This window comes from Trichosurus vulpecula, chromosome 4, assembly GCF_011100635.1.
Source record: "Trichosurus vulpecula isolate mTriVul1 chromosome 4, mTriVul1.pri, whole genome shotgun sequence".
Classification (NCBI taxonomy): domain Eukaryota; kingdom Metazoa; phylum Chordata; class Mammalia; order Diprotodontia; family Phalangeridae; genus Trichosurus; species Trichosurus vulpecula.
The window spans coordinates 233,862,138-233,888,053 of record NC_050576.1 but is presented as its reverse complement, the minus strand read 5'-3'; the positions used below and the strand labels follow the sequence as shown (position 1 = coordinate 233,888,053).

At 44.7% G+C, this 25,916-nt stretch overlaps 1 protein-coding gene across 4 annotated transcripts in view; it reads right to left on the bottom strand.

Annotated features, from left to right (window-relative positions):
• Positions 1-240: 240 nt before the first annotated feature.
• NMD3 (NMD3 ribosome export adaptor) overlaps positions 241-25,916 on the bottom strand; it is a 28,772-nt gene continuing 3,096 nt past the window's right edge. For all 4 annotated transcript variants that reach the window (XM_036757434.1, XM_036757435.1, XM_036757437.1 and 1 more), the window contains 13 exons: positions 23,526-23,622; positions 19,177-19,257; positions 18,364-18,492; positions 17,909-17,999; positions 16,576-16,654; positions 14,029-14,125; positions 11,259-11,376; positions 9,923-10,068; positions 8,069-8,181; positions 6,562-6,634; positions 5,401-5,507; positions 1,637-1,707; positions 241-585 (listed from right to left, as the gene is read on the bottom strand). In XM_036757434.1, coding sequence (XP_036613329.1) covers positions 455-585; positions 1,637-1,707; positions 5,401-5,507; positions 6,562-6,634; positions 8,069-8,181; positions 9,923-10,068; positions 11,259-11,376; positions 14,029-14,125; positions 16,576-16,654; positions 17,909-17,999; positions 18,364-18,492; positions 19,177-19,257; positions 23,526-23,622 — 1,333 coding nt within the window. In that variant the 3' untranslated portion in view covers positions 241-454. The remainder of the gene's footprint in view (positions 586-1,636; positions 1,708-5,400; positions 5,508-6,561; positions 6,635-8,068; positions 8,182-9,922; positions 10,069-11,258; positions 11,377-14,028; positions 14,126-16,575; positions 16,655-17,908; positions 18,000-18,363; positions 18,493-19,176; positions 19,258-23,525; positions 23,623-25,916) is intronic.

Sequence of the window (25,916 nt, the reverse complement as noted above, 5' to 3'; positions counted from 1 at the left end):
CAAGCTCAAGAAAAAGAAAAGACTAGAACACAGGAGGGGAAAAAATAAATTCAAAGGTAAAAATTTAGAAATATAAACAACAGAGCAGATACTAAAATGTATCCATTTTCCCCAAAGAGAGTTATAAAGTTTAAAAAAAAATGTCCCCCTTTGGAAAGAAATCTCTCTACCAACCCCAAAATTACATGTGATCAGTGTAACCAGACTGCCACGTCTCCAACAGAAACTTGCCCCAAAAACTTAAATCCATCATTGGCTTTATTTCCTTTATGACACACAGGTAAGCCCTCATTTCTACTCAGTTTTTTCAGGTTCCAAACCTTTTCCTTTTTAAAATGGCCTAATACTTTATAGAGACAAAGAATTCCTGGGCAGGAAGGGCTCTCAGAGATCTCCTCGTGCAAGTCTTCATTTTTCAGATGAGGAAGCGAGGTCCAGCACACGGCTCATTTCATCAGGACATCATGGACGCTCCTTCTCCCCCAGTGGCATCTTCAGAGATGTGAAGGTCCTCGAGCATCTCCGCCAGGCTAATTCGAGGGGCTCCTTCATCATCTGTATCACTCTCCACAGGGACTGTCGAGGCTGAGAAACCACATGGCAGAGGCAAGGAATGGAGAGGAGGAGAAAAAAGAGGACAATTACAGCCTCAGCTCTGTGCACTGTTAAATGCACTGTAGCCACACATAACCTTCAGGGAACAACTGTGGAAGAGTTTGTGACTCCACAACCCAATGTTGTCCATGTCCACTGCCTCAGGAGTGGACAGCCATGACTCCTTGGAGTCATGACACCCTACCCCCTACACTACTCACACCCCAGCCCCAACGGCAATGCTTAGCAAAAGAACCTGAAGAACTCTGGTTCTATACCCGAGGCCTATGGGATGCCACCACCAGCATCTACAACAATCAAGAACCCCAGCACCAAGCATGCTCCTCAAACTGCCAAAATGGGGGTCTGAAGTTTGGAGGAACATGCTAGGACTTACATGGCACCAAATGTGCAAACCAGGCCTTCAGGGAGTTCCACTGTTCTTCAAACACATTAATGGAACACAAGAATTAACCAGAAATACTTTGGGGTAACTAAATTTAAAAGGTAAAGACCCAAGGAATGCCTATCAACTAGGGAATGAATGAATAAAGGATGGCGTATGAATGTGACGCAATACTTTTGTACTGTAAGAAATGAGGAAGGGGATGGTCTGAGGGAAGTGAGCAGAACCAACCGAGACAGCAAGGTTTATAGTCATACTAACATTATAAAAATGAACAATTGTATAAGACTTAAATAGTTCTGATCGCCATAATGATCAGCCATAATTCCAGAGGACTACTGATGAAGCCTCTCAAGAGACAGATGGTACACTCCAGGTGCAGAGTGAGACATACACTTTTAGGATATGGCCAAGATGGGAATTCGTTTTGCTTGATTATACATGCTTTAAAGTTGTTGGAGGAGAGGGGGGACTTTCCCCTAGGAAGGGGCAGGGGAGAAATGGGAGAAAAAATAAATGCTAGACAATTTTTAAAAATTAATTTAGCAAAATGGTGACAATCCAATCAACTGCCAAAAACAGGCCACTTTAGTTCCAAAGAGACAACATAACTTTTCAATTGACTTAAATTCTAACCTTTATAAATATTGACATTCTTTCTGATTGCCTCATCTTCTTCCAGATCTTCCAGAAAGTCCTGGTATTGCCTGTAGAAGAATATTTGCACAGCTTAATAGAACAGTCCAACTTTGGCCCAAAGCTGCAGTTATTCTAAGCACAGAGAACAGAAGACATTCTGAAAACAAGGAGTAGGCAATGGTGAAACCTTGGGGGAAAAGACTTCAAGGTTGAAAGTAAAAGTTAATAAAACATAAAGCAACATTTTTAAAGGACCATGTTTTACTTTCACTTTCAAATTGCTAATAAATATGTGGAAAAAGACTGAGAGGGTCAAAGGGAAAAGGCAGATCCATTTCTTAATGGTACACTGCTCTACCGACGTCCGAAGCTGAAGCCTCATTATCGCCTCATCTGTAAAACAGGGATAACAGCACCTACCTCCCACCTGTGGTGACAATGAAATGAGATGATAAATGCAAAGCGCTTCCCAAAGCTTAGAGCGATACATAAACGCCACCTACGGTGGTAGTGAGGTGACCTTGAGCTTGCCGAGGTTATGCCAGCAGATCACAAGCTCTGGGAGATGATCAAAATGGAGAGACTGAGTGGGAATCTGGCCATGGGCTGGGAATCAACTCTACTAGGTTTAAAGAGGTTTTCCACCAGACCCCGCACTGAGATTTTTTCCCCATAAATCATTCCCCAAGAAGAGCAGCCCACCACGGTGCAGAGCAGCTCAGTCTGTGTGGGTAGAGGGAGTATCCAGAGAGAAGAAACCAGATACTTCAAAGTGATGAAGTATTGCTCCTATTATAATATTTAGTTACTTCTTCTTTAAAATGGCTAATTAATTTTGATTGACCTGTTTTTAACATGAACACATCTAACCGGCAGAACGGTTATCTCCTACTTTCTAAATGAATTAGGACTTCTTAAGAATCTATCGCACTTTTCCATTTTTCAAAGTGAAAATAATAAATTAGATCCCAACTATTCATAATCCAAGTCCTTTCATTCTTCTTACTGTCAACCTTTATTAGACGACATAAAGCTTGAAGATTAAAATGCTCGGAGTTCAAAAGCATGAACTTGTTGCAAAGTTAATTATTTCTTGCCAGTTAGCCAATATCTTTACTTTTTACTCATTGTTCATAGAGGTTTCCTTTTTTATTACATACTAAAGAGAGCATATCCATCAAAGTTACTTTTACAATCCAGGTTTTTAGGCTTTTCATTACTTGTATCAATAGTAATAATACAGCCAACTCTCAATGTATCCAAATTATTTCCAAGTACTTCAAGAAAGTGGGACTTAACATTAAGGCTTTTGCAGACACAAAAAGATCCTTGAGCAGGAGCTGGGAGAAAAGAGCTTTTAAAACCCAAATTTAGACACTTCTCCTCCCTTCACCTGGAGCTAGTCACGTGCCTTATGCTGAGAGCTGACTCACCCCAAAAGTGGGACCGGAAGCAAGGAAAATGGGAGAGGGAAGGATAGCTGGATGACAGCGCTGAGCAGCTATCTTCCCCTTTTGGGCACAGAATGCCCTGGCTTCCATCATTTCCGAATCACTCCCAACCTCTCGTCCTGGTCTTCAAGGGCCACCTCAAGCCAGCTCCAACCCGCCTTTTGCCAGTTTCAGCTTGAACCCCCACTTCTGCCCTCGTGCTAGCCTTATTTCCAGTACACTCTCCACCGCTCTACCCCCAAGCCCTTTCCTACTGACCTCCAATCCAACACTCGAGGTCCAGGATCAAGGGGCAATCTTCTTCTGGACACCGACCTCGAACCAACCCCCTACCCATCTCCCCTAGAACTCAGCTCTCCCTCACAGCTAGCACTCTACGTCCCACCTGTGAAGTTAACATCTTCTAATGTACTTCCCTCCTAACACTCCCACTAGATAATTTCCTTGAAGGTAATGCACACATCTCACATACAACAACTACCTACCCTCCTCCAGCACCTACAGCAGTCCAGCACAGGTACCAAATGCAGAATAAGTGTTTGTTACCTAGACAAAATAGATTCAATCTACTGCACTGAAATACTGACTTCTTTCCCAGGTTTAAGCTTCACCCACCATCTTACTCAAGCAGTGACAATGCTTTTTTTGAACCCAAGGGAGACAGTATCATCTGTGGTTTCCCTGGTGTGGGAACTCCCTCTGCTGATACAGCCCCAGAACCTTCCATGCCTCGGTAGACGATCCTCATGACTTGCTATGGTCCAAGAAAAAGTCCACCACCTGGTGGCCAATCTTTTCTCAGCTTAGCACGGCTGATCTTCCAATGACAGAATCCTTCACTGGGTGCGTGTTCTAGGCCTTTGCAGCTTGCTGGGGCTGGTGTGCTATAGGCACAGGCTTCAAGAACCCAAGGTCCCCCTCTACACTCGAAGGCATACATGAGTGGGAGTAATGACGCATTGATTTTAATAATAGCACTTTTTATGTCAATCGCCCATTCCATTTATTATAATAAATGGTCCTGATCAGCTCCAAAAATGTTCAAGAAAGAGATTCCTTTTTCAGATGAAGCAACCCAAGAAGTTACAGAGGCCTACCATGGTTAACAAACTCACCAATATTAATATTAAGGTCACCAACATTAATAAAATTAACTCATGTCCATGAAACATCGTGCAGGTTACAAAGTGCTGAAGGTAGAGGGGCTCAATCCCGGGCAGCCATTCTCACTAGAAAATGCTGCCTAGACCAGGAGCCCAGGTCATGGTTTGAGTACCACCATCTCATCTCAGACGTTTCCTAACTTTATTTGTTAAGCGCTTAACCCAATTATGTAATTCCAGCAAATGTGACAGGAGGTAGTGAGAAAATCCATGTGGCTTTCAGAGTTACCTCCCTACATAAGTGGCCCTACTACAGAGTAAGGGGAAGGATCTCCCAGGCATCCTCCTTCTGACTATGTCTCTCATCCCATTTTCCTGTACACGTCATCTGAGCTGGGGCCTGCACGAAGCAATGATCCCTGGCAAGTCTGCTTATTTTCCTAAAACTCTCTAGGATTACCACAAAAACCCAATTCTAGAGAAAAAATGTTTAACACATTTAATGCCTTAGACCCATCTTTTTAAAGTCTCTATTATATTCCTGATCAGCCCATCTCTGCAGTTCATCTCACTCCTCCTCTAGCTGACCTCTCTGGATCCCTGCACTGGTTCATAAGCCTGCACTTACAGGATTTGGTTTCACTGATTAAAACTGAATGATGTGATGAACAGAAAGTTCAGCATAAGTCTCGCCTCTTCAGAATTCAGTAAATCTGGGACTAACAAGATTTTCTCCCCATGTGTGGCAAGAACCCCTTCTGGGAGACCCCTCCCACGGCCTGTATGTTCATGTAAGATCACACCGTCTTTCAGCCACCTCCTCCTACTCCTCTTCTGTCCATGCTTCCAATATGAAACAAGCAGCAGCTTCTCTCCTGGGTGCCAGGCCAGAGAAGTGACAAGGGCTGCCCCAAAGTGGGGGAGGGGATGCAGCCACAATGCCCACGGGATGCAAGGTCAAGAGAAGTGACCCTAAGAACATGAGGGTGGTCATAAGCAGAACCAAGACACTCCTGCAAACCACCTCAGCCCATCTGTTCTCCGGAAGCAAATTTTCCTACACTCTGTAAAGCTTGATGACATAAAATCAGAGCTTCAGAGCTGGAAAGAACATTCCCAGTCACAGGACTTCACATCATCATAAGGTCACCATTCAGAATTTGCTTTCTGAGGCCATCCATTAAGAACATCTAACCCCAAACCATACCTTTCATCATCTGTATCCATGGTTTCTTTGTCTCTATCCAGCTCCTTGAGCTTCCAGTTCCTGCGACTCTGACGTTTGGCACGATCATAACTCTTTTTGATTAATACCTAAAACACCAAAGAATAATCTTAAAGCTACATTTAGAAATCAACGAGTGCCAAAAGGCCACGAGCCCAAAGAAATGCAGCGGGGACCACAAACAGGGCAGCCCCTTCAGTCAGCACCCCACCAGGGCAGCTGGTCCAGTTTTCTGCTATCACACAAATGCAGCAGGATGCATAATTCTACAGCATATTAAGTCAGAGGGAAACTCACTGAATCTCCTCTGTATTTCTATCAGTCTCACACCTACACGGTGGTTCTGTCTCCTGTGTCTAGGAAAAGAGATAGGTAAAAGTAGACGGATCACCAAGACTTCACTTCCACCCTCTGCTAAGAAAGCCAATACCTGCTTAACAACATTAAACAAGCAGGCGGGTGGAAGACTCTCTACACCGATTTCACACTTACTGCTTTTCCTATTTTTCCCTTTATAAACTCATCAAGAGGTATCAGGCCTCAATGCTTTGAAGATTATTGTCCACTCCACTTGTGTTCAGGTTGGAATATTGCCTCTGTAGCGACACTTCGTTCTGACATCACTGTCATTTCCCAAAACCCTCTTCCCCCTCCTTCCCCCCAAGAACCACCCCTCATCAATCAAGTCTCATGTTACAATGGTGCTCCTTCACCTCTGCCAAGAAGCAATGCCTTTTGTTTCTAACCAGAGCTCTGGGCACGATGCAGAATAAAAATGAGGCAAGTGAAGAGATGGTCCAAAATACATCCTTCCAGAACATTCCTGCCTGGTTCTGTCACCCCGGCTAATTCTGCTCTGTGGTGTGGCAGAGGAGTTTGGTAGAGTAAACCAAGATATCCTAACGCGTCTGATGGAAAAGGGTTGATGAAAAAAGGGACCAAACCCTCTAACTTGTATTTACCCTCTCCAGGAAAAGGAGGAACACTGATGTCTTTTCAAAGAAAAGCTCTCCTGATACCTCAACTTCCCACTCCAGAGATCTAAAACAGCCCCATTCTTTTAAAAAGGAGCTAGCACATTTCACTCCAAGGTGAACAAAGGAAAAAGACCCAGGTGGGGGAAGACCCCAGCACCTTACTCACCACGTCGGGAATGTGATTGGTGTTCATTTTGTTGGCGTACTCATCATTCAGGTTGCAGTTGGCCAAGTCAAACCTGAAAAGGAGAAAATGAAAAGGTCATCCCTAGGACATTCGCCCTTCCGTTCCCCAAAAAGGCTGTGCGGCTCAGCAGACAAAAGACCCACAGGCCTCTGGGTTTCCTGGGCCAAGGGACAAGTGCAGTTCCTGCGGAGTTCTTATCACTCTCCCCCCTGTTTTGTGCAAATACCCCTGTACAGGAAGCAGGCACAGCTGCTGAGGGCACAGAAGACACGTACTAGTCTTTGGGCTTGAGACTGGATGGGCTGGCACCAGCCACTACAGAGAGGACAGTGTCTCCTCAACAGAACCAGCCCCAGCACAGCTGATCAAAAGGCGGAGGTATATGCTCTAAATAATAAATTTCACCACGCCTGCTCATTTTATATTCAGAGGCCTCACACTGAAATTTTTAAAAAATTAAAATACTTGGAAATGGGGCCACAATAAAGGACTATCAAAAGACCTGAATTTCACAATGTTTAAGTATGGGCTGTTTTAGGGAAACATACAGGGATGAAACCAGTACACAGAGAGCTACCAGCCCTATTCAACCCACTTACAAGTGCACAAAATCTTCCCATTTCCAACTGTTGCTGGCAACCTTGAGGCTCACAAACTTTCCCAGGAAGCCTGGCCTGCTCAGATACAACCACCAAGGCTGGCAGCCCCTCTTCCCTGCGGCAGCGTCCCTGCCAACGGCTCCCTCCCCACTTGTTCAAGGACAGACAAGGTCTCCCTCAGAATCTCCAACTTTCCCCTGGGGACAGGCCAGCCAGAGACCACCCCACCTTCTGGGGGGCTAACATGCTCCCTCCACTGTTTATCTTTTGGGCTGCTTTATTTAGTTGCATTGCCCCCCACCCCAGAGCATCTTTTGACATCCTCTCCCTGCCCTTCACCCTCTCTGGACTTACTCCAGCTCCTCTGTGTCTGTGGATGCCACAGCCAAGGCCTCTGGAGGGCGCTGACCAGGCCAGGGCACAACTGAACTCTGCTCACCCTTGTTCCAGACACACTAGGGATTGGGCAACTTCTCTGGCCACCCATCAGGAAGGACTGCCTGAGTCCATTAAAATTCCCACATCTTTTTTCACAGGAAGTGGTGCCTATCTAGACTTTCTCCATTCTGTTGATTTTTAAACCCAAAAAGAGAATTTTATATTCTTCTGTGAGGATTCATATCTCACTGAGGCTCAGTGGTCAAGTGATCTGTCCATGGTCTCTCATCTAACAAGGGCCAGAGGTGAGATTCATACCCACAACTCCCCTGCCTCCAAGCCTAGGCCTCTTCACAGTCCTGGAGGCCCCTGGAAGAGCACCCAAGCCATAACTTTAATTAGTGACCAAGAATGCAAATGAAATTCATGTGCAGCAAATTCCTGTTAGGCCAAGTGCTACCATCGTCTAGAAACGCCACCAGTATAAAAGACTATAAAATGCTACCGACCCCAGCACCAGATCTCCAGGGTTCAGAAGATGTCCCAAATGAGTCCGGCAGAAATACTGATTGTCCGAATTCATCTCCGAAGTCTTCTGCACCCAGACTTCCCCAAGCATGTGCTGGACAAAAAAAGACAACGGGGCTGTTTAGTCACCTGGGCGCAGCTCAGTGAACCTCCTGCTGAAATACAGACATACAGCACTGATTTTTCTCCTGATGGAAATTATTTTCTACTCTCTGATGGAAGTATTTTGAAGGCCACCTATAGATTCACCATCAAAAGTTTTTAACAATTAACTGACATGTGACTCAGAATGTTTTCTCTCAGTTAAAAAAATCCACACGCCTTTAAAACACAATTTCCAAGCCAGAGGAAGGGCATCCCCTGCTGTCCACACCATTCCACGCCCCCAGCATCTGGGCTGCATAAAATGTGGGCGCTGCCCATAACTGTACCCTCAGCCTCCCTGCCCCGAGGCTCTGGCGGGAACCTCTCACGCGGCTGCTGAGAGCCTATTTTGCACACGTGCACACGTGCACATGTGCGATGCCTGATGGAACACGAGCTCACTGAGGAGACATATGGCTTCCCTTTTGCCTTCGTTTCCCCAGTGCCCAGCACTTGTAGGAAGTCAATAAATGCTTGCCGACTGACTGATTGGATGATTTTAGGCAGATGACCCGCGGGCTGCTGGTCCCAGTTAAAGGCAGCTCCATAGAACCCAATAACCATCCATCAGGAGAGTGGAAGAAGCTCCCAGGTCACAGATCAAGAGCCAGAAGGGACTTGAGACCATCTAAACCCAATCCCCTCATTATATAGATAAACACAAACCGTGTGACCCAGGAAGCTCATGACTTCAGTGCCCATCAGAGGCAGGATTTGAACCCAGCGCTTCTGACTGTAGAGAGGGAAGGATAGCACAGAATAACTGGATTTTCAAGCTTTGCACCTGAATAAGCTATCCTAGGAGTGCCGTGGAAAGTCAGGGCTGGGGCATGGTGAGAATGAGCCATCAAACTCCACAAAAAGCACAGCCTTGGAGGCAGCTAGGGGGCACAGTGAGTGGAGCACCGGCCCTGGAGTCAGGAGGACCTGCGTTCAAATCTGGCCTCAGACACTTGACACACTTACTAGCTGTGTGACCTTGGGCAAGTCACTTAACCCCAATTGCCCTGCCTTCCCCCCTCAAAAAAAAAAAAAGGTAGAGCCTTGTTCCCAGGCTGTAAGGAGGCAGCCGCCACAGGGCAGCAGGAAGGACTCCGGGAGATGGAGAGGAAACACTGAGGTGGCAGAGGGAGGTGCTGCTGACTCTCGGGGTGGGACAGACAAGGCACCTCCCGGCCAAGGGGCCTCCCAAAGGCCCCCCCGGCTATGACAGAACCACGTCTGCACTACAACTGGCCTGGCTTGCTCCGAGGCCTCACCACTGCGCTGTCATCAGCAGCATCAGGAGCCCCACCTGAGTGCCAGCCGGCCCCTACAGGGGAAGATGATGTCCTAGAGATGATTAGAGGCTGGAGAATCCACACGGGGGATCACGGATCCAGGAGCACATGCTTGGAGCAGGATTAGGGGGTGGTGGTAAACATGACCAGAAAGCAGGAACAGCGGGGTTCAGCCAACAAGGGCAGGGTCTACACTTTTACAACGTATTACAGGTTCCTCCCCAATAGGTCAATGGTTCTTTTGGTTCTTTTAGACCACAGCTCTGGGTAATCTTTTTGACTTTATGACTACACATATTTTCCTGCCAGAAGGCCTATTTTCAGGAAGGTGGCCTAGATTCAGAAAAACCCATGAATAAAAATCTGCCCAGAAAATGATGTGAGCTCTGGGGGAAGGTGGGCAAGGCTTACTTTATTCGATCTCATGCCAGCCCCCGCCACAGCTTTTTGGTTGTGAACGATGCTGCATTCCATCACAATAAACTCCTCCAGCTGCTTGGGGTGGCACAAGCTATTGAACGGGTAACGCCAATAGGTATTCCCATCGATCTCAGCAACTGCAGAGAAGAAACAAAGACAGCCATTAAGGGAGAGTAAGAGAGAGGCAGGGCGCTCCAGACAAGCTGCAGAAGTGTGAGGACAGACACATTCTCAAGTCACCCCTCAAACTCTGGCACCTGTCAGGGCCTTCTGAACAAATACTGCTAGTTTTCATGGCTGATTTTCTCCAAGGTACGGATACTGGCCAACTCCCCAAATGTGAACAGGCTGAGCAGCAGGCTGAGGGATGGCCAACCACTCCATGCAGGAGATGAGGAGGGGGAGTGGACTCAGCATCACCATGGGTTTGTCCAGTCTTCAACATGTTTCACCACATTCTGTGTCTATGCCCCAGCAGGTCAGGATACAGCTGGACAGCCATGACCTCAGCTGTCTTGAGGGTAGTGTATAAGAACAACTAATTTTCTAAAAAGGTGAGGCCCCATGGGTCCTTTTCTATCATCACTTTTGCTCTATGTGTCATGGATTTTATCAAGATTATTTGTTGTTTCTTATCTAGAGACTATTCATTTCTGTCAACTTTGTGTTAAAGAAAAAATCCAAATTAAGTTTTTTTTTTAAATAAAATTACACATTTAAAAAATAAAAGCAGGTCAAAATGAATAAAAATAATTGCTTTAATAAGTCATTCCTCTAGAATGGAAGTTTTCAAATGAGTTTTATCTAAATTCCGGGATAATGATGGAATTAGCTAACAATCTGAGTCATTCCACATCTCCACTCCATCACGAAAAGTAAATTGCTTTCCAAACTCAGAATGCTTTCAAATACACTGAAATGTGGCCATGAGACTTTAAACAAATCAGTCACAAAAATTAAATTGGAGAACAAACACAATCCAATTTCAGTAAAAGTTAATGGAGTGAAACATCTATACAAGAAAAGATTTTAAGGAATAATAGAAGAGATAAATTTCTATAAACATTATCAAATGATACTGTAGGGCTCTTTTAATCAAATGCTTTCTTCACAATTCAATTCCCATTCACCTTTTGTAAATAAGTTTGCAGCAGCAGTTATAATTCTCATTTTTAAAAACAAGGTTTTCCAAGAATTAGAATTACATAATTTAAGGGCACAGGATGAAGTTTTAACAATAAAGAACGCCATTTACTGCTACACCCAGAGAGAAGTACAACTTTCAAGACAATTTTTTTATACAAAAAATACCAAAAGCAAGCCTTACTCTGTAGTGTGTTTGGATCAATGAGGTGGATGGCGCTGGTAACTCGGATACAAACACAAATCTGGCTCATGTTTCCAAGGCTTTGTGCCAGTTTGGGAGACAGACACACAACATTGTCCTGTATGGAACCAGAAATAAGCAGAGATGATTTTTACAAGAAACATGAGCCCCAAATGACAGGCCCTGAATGTGCGTCTTTCCAAAGTCTACAAGCCCAACCCAAACTAAAGAGCTCAGTCTAAAAACTAAACTGCTTTGAACTCAACCAGCTTCTCAGAGATCCTTTTCTCTTTTCAGCACTGCTACAATTTTTATTACCACTTTATTCAGATATAGAACTGAGAGCCCCCTAATGACATTACATTTTTATATCACACACCCATTCAACATTATTTTGCAAGCATGTACCAGAGCTTAGGCAATTCATAACTTCCACAAACACCTACAAGGATAAAAATTCAACAAAGCAACGTTTTATCTCTTGATCTGCCAAATACATAGATACGTAAAGACAAATGTAAATGCCTTACTCAAATACAATTCACACTGAAAAATCTATCTTTCTGTATCTCCATCTATATATAAATATCAGCTGAAGAATCAGGAATTGAAACTCCAATATACATAAATGTAGAATTACAGCCCTGGAGAAGGTTCAAGGTGGGACCTCTTTGATAGCTACATTTTAAAAAAAAAATCAAACTGATCCCAAGATTGATGCACCTCCTTTGTTAAGAGAATAAAGCATCTAATGAATTTCTATAACTTTGCGCTCCGGTACTACTGAGTCTGAATCCCTCTCAGGGTACCTAACACATGACAGGTTCATTTCCATGCCTGATGCACATCTCCTACACTAAACTACAGGCTCCGAGGACAGTTCTGAAAATCTCTCTTTCACAGGAATGCAAGCATAACCAGCTGTCGACAAAGATTTGTGGTGTGAAGGAATGAAAAGACATTGAGATTTCAAGGCTCTCATCAACTTCCTACCCTTTTTACTCTAAACTATTCCTAAGCTAAAAGGGAGTCAGAACCTAAGCTTTAATTTAAACACAGTGACAGAAATCACCTATTTGCCTCAATCTGATGAATACATGAACACCTACCTTCAGCCTATCAGCAAGCATTTACTAAACACCTACTATGTACCAGACACTATACTAGACTCTGGTGATACACATCTAATAAACAGCAAACATTAACAGAGCACTTTAAGTTTTGCAAAGCACTTGAGTGAATTCATTTGATCCTCCCAACAACCCTGTGAGACAGGTGCTGTTAATGTCTCCATTTTACAGATGAGAAAACTAGGGCGGACAGCAGTGAAGTGACAGCTCCTGAAGTAGGATTTGAATTCAGTCCTCCCGACTCTAAGTCCCGAGATCTGCCCACTGCACTGTCTTGCTGCTGGTCATAAATGGAGCCATCTCGGGACCTCAATGGGGCAGTGATGGTGCTACAAGGGAGGGCACTGAGGAAATGCAGGGTCTCAAAGTCTCGCCCCGTGACCTGGCTCTGCCAGCACAGCCTAAGGGGCAAGGAAAGAAGCCAAGGAGTCCATCCACTCTCTGTAATATTGGCGAAGCCCCTCAGCCTCCCAAGCCTCAATGTCGCCCTGGCTGAAAATGGCTGCTATCAGCCTCATGGGATGGTCAAAGAGAGTGCTCTGCAAACTTCAGGGTTGCAGATCCTGAACAGGGCCACTGATGACCAGCTTGGCCACAGAGGGCTTGGAGGAGATTGGGGGGAGGGGAGATACAGGCAACAAAAAGGCAGCCAGATGCACGCAGGCTCTGTGGGGCCCATCCATGCAGGCCGAGGACACCAAAGGACCAAAATCATGGAGGAGGTAAAGCCCAAGGCATCATAAGGAAAGAAGGGAGAGTCTCCACTGTTTATGGGGAGTCATGTTGTCAGCAACTCAAGAAGCATTTACGAAGTGCCTCTTATTTGCAAGCACTGAACCAGACAACGGGGACTCAAGGATAAAAATTTAAAAAGAGACCCCTTGCCACTGAGGAGCTTCCACTAGGCTGCGGTGGGGGATGGGGCTGAAAAGCAGCCCCAAGGTCATTCGAGGGAGGTTTGGACTCCAGGAGGAAGAGCTGGCCCTTTCTTTCCCCAGGAAAGATGGAAGAGCTTATCATTCTCAAGCTACAGGGGTGCAGTGGGCAGGCGGACCTGAGTTTGAATCCTGCCTACTGATCTGGGGCACCCTGGATCAATCACTCACCTTCTCAGACCCTCATCTTCATCTGTAAAAACAGGGATGAGATGAGCACCAGCCCCATGGATTATTATAAGGATTAGATGAAACAACCTGTGTCAAGCACGAATGTGCCAATCTGAAGCACCACGGGAATCCCAACTACTATTATTGCTGTCACTATTTATCACACAGCAGGGCTTAAAGACCCTTAATAAATGTCTTCCTGAACCACAGCCCCCACCAGGACTTCACTACGGCCTGCTCTAAACTCATCGCCTAGCGGAAACCACTCTGCCTGCTTCTCAACAGAACAGACGTTTCAGCACCAGGACAGCTACCAGGCTGTGCTCCTGCTCTCCTGCCTCCTGGCGCACTCAGATCTGTGAATGAATCATTTCCACCACAACCTTACATACATTTCTCCCCCAACTCTTCTACAAAGGAAATGAATCAGGCAGGAATTTTAAAACTAAAAGAGAACAAGGCTAAGTTTCTAACTTGCATTAATGGGTGCCAATTTCAAAATCATAGTTGTTAATCAACTGGAGAAAGAGTTACCTTGCATATGGGAACAATTTCCACAGAGAAAGTGCTTTTGTAATTATACGTATTGCTGTGAATATCATGAGAGATCAGTCTCTGTGAAGATTTGGATCTAGAAATTAAAGAAATAAAGAAATTAATCTTAAGCCACCAACCAATAGACAAGCCTTTATCCATCACTGAGCCTGCCTGCCCCATGCTGAGCCCTAGAGACCCAAACACAGAGGGGATTCCAACGCACCCCTCCAGGGACATAACACACACACAGACCTGTTCCTAAGAGACAGAAGACGGCCTGAGAAGGGAGGCACCAGAGGCCAAGAGGACCATGAAAGGCCTTGTGCAGGAGGTGGCATTTGGGTTGAATCTTGAAGGAAGCCAGGGATTGGAGGAAGAAGATGTAAAACATTCCAAGCAGGGGACTCAGCGCATTCCAAGTGAGAAAGCTGAAGATAACAGGAGGGCCAGCATGGCTGCATCACAGAGTGCCAAGAGGGCTGTTAACATGTTACATACTGGAAAGAGAGACATGTCCAGGCTGTATAGAGCCTTAAAAGCCACATAGAGGGGTAAGTCCTAGAAGTAACATAGAGGCCCCAGAGTTTACTGATGGGTGAATATGTGTGTGTGTGTGTGTGTGTGTGTGTGTGTGTGTCTATGTGTTTGTATGCATGTAACATGGTCAGACCTTTGCTTTACAAAGATCACCTGCACAGCTGTGTGAAGGATGGACTGGAATGAGAAGAGCCTGGAGGCAGCAAGTCCACCTAAAAGGCTGCTGAAGGTCAACAAACATTATGGCTATCCATCAGAATTCAGAGAAAACGTAATCCCCAATCTCAATTCCAAAGAACTGACCATGAAACCTACTCCTCCCCTCCCTCTCAGTAAAGAAGTGATGGTTTATGTCAGGGCTGTCCAACCTTAGGTTTTTATTAAAACAACAGACAATATATTTTGATTTGCCATTTTAGCTAGAGCTCTGCAGTAACTCAGCTTCCTTCTATGCTTGTAGGTGGGCTGCATAAATTGCATTGCAGGCCACATTTTGGACAGTCCTGGCTTATGTGAACAGCGGGACACACACGGTCAGACCTGCCCCCGGCACAGCAGAGCCCTCTGTAGTGGGGGATGAGCTACTGGAAAATGACTGTGGTACACTACTGTAACTGGACTTCCAACCAAGTCTGAGAGTCCTGAGCACTGTTGTGATTGCCAAGGAAAACAGAATTCAACTGGTAGAGAGAATGCTGACCTGATGCTGCTGACCTGCATGAGGAACAGAGTCAGTGGGGGAGCTCCTCAGAGCACAGAGCTTCCACCAGGACCACAGACTTCCATCAGCATTCTCTCTACCCACAAAGTATGCAGCAACACTCAAAACACCCAGGCTTGAAAGTGAAGTTCTATTCTACAAATATTAATAATAAAATAATTGATAATAAAAACATTAATAAAACACTTAAAATTAAAAAGACTACTGGGATAATCCAAGCAAGAGGCAACGAGGGTCTGAAAGAGGTGGTGGCTGATGAGTGACTAGGACACAGAAGCAAAGGACGGCAAGATTTGGCAACTGAGTGACTATGAGAAGGAGTCAGAGCAAGGCGTCAAGGACAACACCAGGTCTGGTGGGTTGTAAATCTGGGCCCTGGGAGGATGGTAGTGTCCTCAAGAGTCATAGACAAGTCAGGAGGAAGAGAAGGTTTTGAGGGAAAGACAATGGGTTTTGTTTTAGACACGCTGAGTCTGAGATGCTCTGGGGATATCCAGTTTGAGATGTCCAAAAGGCAGTTGGCAATGTGGGACGGGAGCTCAGAAAAGAAACTAGACACAGACACAGACACACACACATCCCCTCTTTCTGAGAATCATCACTATCAAAATGACCATTGAACCCATGAGGAATGATGAGATCAAGGGGGAGGATATCACATCATGGAGGGAAGAGAAGAGGGCCTAGGACAGAGACTTGATTAGTGGGTGTGACAGGAGCCTGAAGAGGAGGTCACACTGGCACAATTCTTTTCAGAATCTTTATCCTTCAAGGCTCAACACCTTTACTTCTCCTTAATGTGGACTTCCCTGATCACAAAGTGCTCTCTCCATCCACGAATATTCAAAGAGCACCTTGTCTGTCTCCACCACTCCCTACCTTCTATTATCTTTACCTAGGTCTACAATCTAAGCTCCTCGTGTGCCCCACCTGTGTGATTTTCTCTTTGTGTTCCCGAAGCCCAGCTCAGTACCTGGCACAAGGGAGGCAGTTAAGAAATGTTTCTGGTCTGTCAGTCCCGTCCTCCCCACTCTATTGTAGACTCTTGCTCACACAAAGACCTTTCCCTACCCCGCATGGGCTCCAAAGTATGTAGGGGGCTGCTCTACACACAAGAAATACTTTAAGAAACATGCATTTCTAACGAAGTGATATCAACACTCACCACTTCAGATGTTTATGCCCTCCTATGCTACAGAGAGAGAAAAGTCTCCTAGACAAAGTGCGTGCCAAGTCACCCTCCCTCCCAGCAGCTAGCACATGCAGCCCCTCCCACTCCCACGTACCTGGAAGGGACTGTACACTGGAGGAAGTCCACCATCTTCTGGGCATGCTGCTTCTGGGCATAATAGAAATCCAAGCCATCTTAAAGGAAAAGGAAGGTGGCCATGAAAGGATTTTCCAAGAAACATGAACGTTTCAATAGACTCCTAATGTTAAAAGCCTTTCCATTTCTATAGCCTTCATGTAATATTTAAGGGCTCTGCCTACAACAACCTCACGATGCAGGGAGGGTGATCATTCCTAATTTACAGATGAGGCAAGTGAGGAGGGCAGGTGACTTGCGCTGGGTCACCCAATCAGCAAGTCCATCCATCTTTGCTTAATGCCACCAACACTCCCTCCAGATCAGACAACAAAAGTCACACTTTTTCAACCTCAAGGTCTCCCACTGAGTTTGTACTAATGCATTACGCCAAGATTTCTCGTCATGAGTAATAGTGTGATGCCCCAGAAGACAACAGGGCTTTCTCGGTCTCCACGTACTCCCAGATGGGGCTGGGGGCCAACACTTCTCCCTGTGCTTGTTGGCCACCAGCCCCAACCAGGAGAAGGCCCACAATCAATCGCTTCTGGACTTGTCTTTAATAGTCTGGTCTGAGTGCTAATGGGACTGAAGATTCAGGTAGTCAACTGTGGAGTATTGAAGGGAAGGCCCTGATCAGCCTGAGTTTCCTCATCTGTCAATTCTCTGAGCCCATATTTCCCCATAATTATCCCTGAACATGTTCCTTCTACTTATGTCTTTCAAAGAAAACAAACCAAAAACAGCAACTCCAGTAAACACTCACCTTAACAAGCTAGCCGACCATTCCAAACAAGAGAAAAGCCACTTGTGATGCTTTCTATCCCATAGAACTATGACACAGAGAGCCCCACGTGGGCATGAATCAAGTCAAGTGAAAAATTTAAATGGCCTCTTTTAATGATGCCTTTACCATCAACAAGGAGGAAAGATGGTTAATTAGTACTTGCATACTCTTGCTTATTGTTTCTTTTAAATGACTTTTTAAAAGACACACAATAAACCAATCACCTCAGAAATGCTTGCAGGCCATTGGAATGATGGCAAACCTAAGTCTGTGGCTTGTTTATGCCTGTGCCCGGCTGTGTCCAGCCAAAACGCTCGAGGCACCCAGAACCGTATCAACAACCCGGCAAAGAAGCCACAGGGAGAGTTCTTTTACTTTGCTGCCACCTCCTTCCCAGCCCTTTGCAAATAACAAATAAGTGTGTGATGTTCCATATGGGAAAAAGCTGGATTTGGAAGGGGAAATTTGGGGTGAAGATTAAAATATAATTTCAAGCTTTTTAAATTCGAGTTAATCTGGGACTCACCATGAATCTCCTTGATCCGCAGGGTGTTCTGATGTGCTCTGTGTTTCAAGATCAGCTGCTCCAGATAGTAGAAAGTTTTTTTGTGTAAGGTCTAAATTTAAATCCAAAAATAAGGCTAGATGATTAAAGCCAAAACAAACTTGGGGGGGGGGGTGAAAGAGCAACAAACAAACAAAATTGACTGTAAATAGCACATTCACGTAATACGGGCTACAAACAAGAAAGAGAGCAGAGACACCTCTGTAAATCTGTGCTATGAAAAAAATACTAGTGACTCATCAATCCTCCCATCTCAAAAAACAGCAGGGACTGAAGTCCCCTATGCGCACCCAAGTCTTGGGAGAAAGGGCTCAGCCTCCACTTGGATCTCCCAGCCCCAGTAACTCCGGGAGACAAGCCGACAGAAGGATCATAGAAGGGTGTGCACCCATTATCCCTCATCTCAGGATTTTTACCTTTTGCCTGACTTGAACCACGGCCTTCCAGAAATCCTTGGCTTCCACCCTATGGCAAGCATCACACATCTGTGACTGAACCACGTACTCCACCACAAACACTTGCTGAAGGATGGCACCATTCAACACCTGGGTTAAAAAAAGCAACAATTTTGCCCATTTATTCCCAGGGTAAGTCACTTCCATTTCAAAATCTGAAGTCTCCTTCCCTGTGGCTCCAAGACTTTCTATGACAGCACAGCTAGTACCTGAAAGGCCCATAAAGCCACAGCATCTCATTTCCATAATCAAAAATCTGTTCACATAAGTGCCTTCAGAATGTATTTTATATTAATTAAGGATAAACTACCCAAAATTAACATCCTATACGCAGAAAATGGAAGACTGTTTGATCAAAAAAGTAAAAAGATATCGTGATTAAGCCCCAGGATGTCTTCCATTAACATTTCAAAGGCTATGAAATATTCTTAAATTAAAGTAGTTTCACTTGGGAATTTTTCCTTTGAAGAAGGATGAGCTATATATAATTCAACTGTGGAAATTGAGGGAGGTGGAAAGAGCAACCTTCAAAAGAAACAAAAGGGTCTCTTAGGTGGTATTTTTATTTTAGTCAAAAGCTAATCTAAGCCTACATTCTACCCAGTCCGTGTGTGTCTGTTTTCCCTGAGGGCCCAGCCAGGTGGACAGTGACCTCAAAACAAGCAGAGGATTAATAATGATGGAATTAGCATTTTCTTCAATAAATGAATCTCTGAACCATATTCAATGCAACAGGACTTCTGCTTCCCTGGTTGGTCGGCTTCTCTAACTTACCTCTTTCTGGATTGTCAGCTTGACTTTAAGCCGCTTGGAATGAGGTTCAGTCCAAATGAAGCCAGCTTCGATCAGTCGTACCTTCAACAGGACAAAAACAAAACCTGAAGAAGCTCACCCATCTCCCAGGAAAAAGGGAAAACGAGCTCAGTGATGCATAAATCTCACAAGATGCTCCATAATTCAAAAAGGCCAAGGATCCACCCCTGAGCAGCCAGCAGTACAGTGGATACAGTGTTGGGCCTGGAATCATCAAGACCTAAGTTCAAATTCAGCCTCAAACACTTACTAGTTGTGTGACCCTAGGCACATCTACAAAATGCGCTAGAGAAAGAAATGGCAAACCACTCCAGTATCTTTGCCAAGAAAACCCCAAATGGGTTCCCAAACAGTTGGACACGACCGAAATGACTGAACAGCAGCAAAGGGTTCACCCCAAAGGCCACAGGCATCATGAGAAGCACAGCAGGACCAGTGAGGGAGAACGGGCATTGTTGGCAAAAACCATGCATGAACCCAATAGATCTGATCCAGATTGTAATGAATAACATTTACCAAGGGACACCTTGTCCCTTGGAAGAACTCTCAATGTCCTAGGAATGGGATGCATTAACAAGGCAGAACATCGGTGGGGGCATGAGATCACCATTCAGGGACCGTCTCGGGGTTTCTTTTTTCTTCTCAAAGTGCTTGGCCAATGTTGTTCTGAAAGAGCTTTAATTGTAAACCCATCAGGTGAAGGTCAGGGAGTGTTCCCAGGCTGAGCCAAGAGCTTGATACCGCCCAGCAGGCACTCAGACTAGCCAAGCTTGGCCATCTAAGGATGAGCTCCAGAGAGATGGCCCTGCATCTTCCCTGCCAGTGGAAGGGTCACATTGAAGGAAGGCCCCCATAAGCCTCATCTGCCCAATCCACACATCTACAGAGAGGCAACGTGGCATAGGGTGCAGCAGCCAATGAAAACAAAATAAAACACAAAACACACGAAGTCCATCACCAGGTATTTATGAAGCCCTACTGTGTGCTGTGCATGGTGCTAAGCCTGGGCAAATGGAGCTCCCAGCCTAATTGAGGTAGAAGGTAATTTCCTATTTAGCTGTCAGTGAAAACACAGGGGAAAGCAGGTGAGGCTTCCTCCAAGAGGCAGTTCCTGAGCTTGGCTGCGAACAAAACCGTGACTCTAGGAGGTCATTCTCTACACGGCCTGGAATAAATGGACAGACCTCCCAAGGTGAGGATTCCACACTTATCTCCAGGCTGCTGTGAACTGCCCACACCATGTCTGGAATACCTCCACAAAGCGGCAGTAATGACTTCATGGTCATACTTGGCTGTTAACCCAAAACAGCAGCACCCAGCTCATTCGTCCACCTGGTCACCAAGTGACTTTGGGGTTTCCAAAACCCAAACTTGAGCCATTTCTGCACATTGGTGCTGACAGAGCAATGCTTACCAGCCTCTACAAGTTCTAGAATGCTTAAGTCATTTAGATCCAAAATCAAATCAAATCAATGGCGAACAGTAGATGTGAAAAGGGACCATTATCTTCTCAAAAACCTGATGTGACAGACCAGCCAAAAAATTATCCAAGTTGCATAAAAATGCCAGGAGCAGCCCCCTTCAGCGTTTTGCATTGACGTTTCCAATGCCCTAGGCTAATGCGATGACACTTTCTGTAAGGTCCCATCCGTTCAGACCCTGACAAGACATTCAGGTCACATTAAGTCAAGAGACTTTATTCACCACTTTCAGCTCTGAAACTCACAGTCGGCTGCTTCTTGACCAAACTATAACATGGTATTAAAATCCTGATTTGCAATCATGTCCAGCATTTACAGTTTCTGTTTAAAAAAAAAAGGGAGGGGGAGATACAAAAACAAATATTCATGTGCCAATCCTCTACGAACGAAGCAGTTCTGCCTGACAAGTTGGGGGGCTCTCCAGAATACCAAATATGAATTCTGGCTATTGAAGCAACCAATTAAATGAAACTAGGCTTCACTGAATAAAAGCATTATTTTAAAATCCAGACCAACAGCAGTGGTTTAGCCTCTTGCCTTATGTGAATTTTACCATCCATGTAATATCTTAAATGACAGGTACAGGCCTCTGGTGACATCCAAATGCAATGGTGGCCCACCAATTCCATCCTTACATGTCCTTCTGGGCTTGGCTAGCTTTCATGCCAACCCCTCCAAAAACTCTTTGCATTTGCTATCTTGTGAGGTGATGCTTCTTGTATGCCAGGATAGGTCAGCGGTGAAGAGGACAGAATGCTGGTCCTGGAGTCCAAAAGATCTGAGTTTAAATCCATTCTCAGATACTTAATAGCTACATGACCCTGGGCACTCAATTAACCTGTTTGCCTCAGTTTTGTCAAGGGTAAAGTGGGAATCCTAACGGCACCTACCTGAAGTGGTTACTGGGAGAGCCAAATGAGATATCTGTAGCGCGTTCAGCACAGTGCCCGGCACAGGGCAGGTATTCTAAAAAGGCTAATTTCCACTCCCACCTCCCCACCCCCCATCCCTCTGCCAAGAAACACAAGTGTCTGCCTGTCTCTGGATTTGGGGGGGCCTCCTTATCAGGGCAATTCCTTTATGTCTGCTCAACTTTTTAGGAAACAGTGATACAGCCAACATTCCTACTCTAGTCCACTTCAAATAACCACAGCAGGATGGAGCTGCCTTTGCCGCACACAGTGTCCGTCCTTCTTCTCCTCCAGTGCTGATCTGGCTCTGGCTCTAGCCAGCGGAATGGGTGACCACCAATTTCAGCCGATGGTTTCCTGTTGAGATTTGACAAACCTCCTTTTGTTGAGGTGATGCTGAGGGCCCGCCACACCCAATATCTCCTGACTCACTTCTCATTTCCCAACACAATGTTTGCCATTCTACGTTTGCCAACACAAGTACAGCAAGACTCTGGCTCCCTGCTGACTCCGAGGTCAATTTCTATACCTCTTCATTCTGTGCCACAGATGTGGGCGCACAAGGTGTAATTACCATCACAGCTGTCCCTATGCTCGTGGGCACCGTGAGCACTGCCAGGCGGAACAGCCCAAGGTCCAACCAGGAGATGACTCTTGGGCAAACTCTCCAGCTCGTCCAACTGCCGCTTTTGTGAATCTGAGGAGAGCCGAGTCAAGTCATCCATCCTTCTATTTGGCAGCAACCGGCAAGTACCCTGTTCCTTGAACTGTGATAATGTCTCTGGTCATACATCTACTTGTTGGTCACTGGACAAAACCACACCTTTGGAGACTTGTTTACAGGTCTGAGCTCCATGTCTTTCTTGGCATCTTTGCCCCCTTTTCCACCAAGGGGGCTATGAAGTAGTGACAGCTGTTTTATATTCTTACCAGAGTTACCTTAGCAGCTGGCCTTCTGGGGACCACCCTCTCCACGCCAGGCCAGGCTATTCTCCAAGGGGCAGACAACCCATCAGTGGAAGCACACTCAAAGCCTTCCATCGTGGGAGAACCCACCAGGGCTTGTGCACTGCTCAAATAGCCTTTAAAAACCGAAAACTGCCTCCCACTGTGGTGAAGCACTGGATGTGGAAGGATTTGCTTCCATGACAAATCAAGACTTGCAACTGAAAGCCAATTTTCCTCTTTAAAAATTTCCATGAAAAAGTATGTACTTATAAATATGAAAAGGTGGATAAAAGCTTGATGAGGCAAGGTATGTGCAAATAATAAAAATTAGCTTAATAATCCTTAGACTAGCCCTACATGACATAAATTTCTTCTAACCTAAGAGAGCTGTTATAAATTCAGCTTTGATAAAAAAGAGCTAATCTATAAAATCTGATTATACTTAAAATAAGCTATCAGTGTTACCTACTTTGCAAAAGGCACTAAGGACAAAGGTACGAGGCAAAGGTGAAAGGTCACTGAATGCTGCCACAATTTATGAGATTCCCTTTATTACGGGCTGAGTGGCCTGCTTTCCTCACAAGCATTTTCAGCAAAAAGGTTCTAGAGGCATTACTGACATTCTCAGTATTAACTTTAACAGGAAAGGTTTCATTCTAAACAGCAATTTATTGAAACACCTTGAACTAACTCATGTAAAGGGAAAGTTAAGTGATTTATAAGCTTAAAAGACACATGAGTGCAAACACACAAGTTCTTTGCTAAAATAAAATTTAAAGTACATTCTGCTTTTCGTTTGGGGCCTCTGCAAAGAGCCATGTAAGTTAAAAACCAAAACCCTAGAAAATCAGAAATCCCAATCTGTGCCATTATTTTGAAATTTCCCCATTTTGTTCTAGTTCATCCCCTGCTATGAACCGACTCCCAAAGTCTGATATTTACACCCAGTTCTAGAAGGTAATTAACCTACCTTACTTAAAGAGGCCTTGATTTTTTTCAAACACAAAGTAAGAAGTTCCCTCGACTCTAAGGCACACTGTACCCATGTTCCTGGTGGCTGAAGATACCTGAGAAGAAAAAAAAAGAAGTAAATTATGAACTCTTCATGAGCAGACAGGTATACACAGGACAATCAGCTGATGCATTTAAATCAATTTCTATTTCCCAGAATAACTGAATCAGGCAGTTGTTAACCTGGCTAACAAAGCAAGGGAGCCTCAATAATTTTTTAAATAATATAAAATCTCGTGATTTGTTTTTTATTTCTATTTTAAAAACCCAATGATATAAAATGTCATCTGAGTTATTTTATATAAATATATGACATGAATCATTGCAGTTTTATTATTTTAAAATAATAACTTCATTTAGCTTTGTAGGGCAAGGTGTTCCTGAGTAGTGTTCTAGAAGACCTGTTTTAATGAACAGATGAGGATGATCTCTAACTGATACATGAACTGTTTATATGTAAGGAGAACATTCGAAAGTTTTGGAAAACCATTCGTCCTCCTGAAAAGTATTCACGCTATTCATGTGCTAAGAAACTTCACAGACAGCACGCCTGAATTATCACAAATGCTGAAGATATGAAATACAAAAGAGGCTTTTCCATACTTACCAATTAATGCTGAATCCCTTCTGATGATTAGGAAAACCAACAAGGTCAATTTTCATGTTTAGCAAAAATTCGTGACACCTGAATTAACTTACAACTAGACCTGGAGGGCACATTAAAAGATGCCTGGTGCCCCCTTCATTGTTCAGATTAGGAAACTGAGCCCCAGAGATTCAAGGAGTCCAGGACTCTGACCTCCACACCCCAGCATGCAGCAGTCATTCTACTAAAAATAATGCTTTCTCAGAACTTGAAATTGTTATTTTACAGATATCAAATTCTACATGATGCCAGTTTTACAAATTTGGGACGATAACAAATTAAAGCAATTTCTCTTTGATCAGACATGCAGAAGGCAACAGTGGCCAAGTCAGAGAGAAAGTGCTAGCACCCAGCCTGTCTACGTTCTCCAGTGCTGGGGATAGTAGTGAACCCACCACACCATCCAGAAACAGACTTTTCTGAGGACCATCTCAGGAAAGAGAAGAGAGTCTTTCGCTCTCAAGGCCCTGGCTTCCCAATCAGTACCACCATTCAGAAGAAACCACCCAACCTATCATCGTAAAAGAACAGGTCCCCCAGGAAAGGTGGAGAGTACCCCAACTAGGTCTAGAACCCTCAAACTCCCTCAGTGGGTAGGTTTTAGTTCTCTGTCCTCACCCAAGTGAGGAGAGGCAAAGCATGGACAAACCTTTATTTTGTTATTTGTAAAGCAGCTACGGACACCAACTGGTTCACAATACTGCCCGACAAAAAACAGAGGCGATTCACCTCCGAGGAGCAGCTACAGTTAGACCCTGGAAGGAAAGAAGTCTTGACTCCAGGCCACTCTACCTGTGAACCAACAGGTGATCCCTTCCATCAGCTAAGATTACTTCTGGACATAGACGTAAATATATTGAATGACTGATTAAAGTATACATTAAGAATGGATGTGTGACAGCTAAGAGGAAAAAGACCTATCAACAAATATATTTACAGTGGCTCTTTTAGTGTTAGCCCAAAACTGGAAACTGAGGCTGTGACCTCCTACTGCGAAATCACTAAACAAAGTACAGTACATGGACAGAATGGAGTATTATTGTGCCATTAAAAAAATGACAAAATGGGCAGTTTCAGGAGAAACTGGGAAGACAGAACTGATGAAGACCAAAGTAAGTCGACAAACAAGCACAATTTTGAAAGACTTTGAAATTCTGATCAACACAATAAACCAAAGAATGAAGATGAAACACCAGCCACCTCCTGCCAGAGACATAACAAACTTCAAATGCAAAAAGAAACCTTCTTTGGACATGGGTGATGGGGGAATCTGACCAGCTGCACTCTGCATGGATGGTCTGAGGGCCTTTGCTTTTTTCTTTTTTTAAGAGGGCAGTTATCAGAAATTAAAAATTATAATAAAACAATTATTCTCATTACAATGACATCCGTTTTGAAAGGTAAGAGAAACAAACCATTATTTCAAAGATATATGATTTTTATCGCACATCATTACTCTCACCACTGAAGCTGACTGCTGCTCCTCTTGGCTTTAGGTCTTGGGGAGGGGCTGTGTTTCTGTCCAACCTTCTGTCCAGACACTTCTCTCAACCTGGTTGGGCTAATATTCCAGCTACATGCTGATACCCAGGCCACCGACAGAGCAGTGAGGACACACTCAAAGCCTTGCCAGGTCATAGGCAAGATTGAAGCACTGGCTGTGTAGTCTGGGTATGTCTACGCCATCACAGCCAACCACAGAGA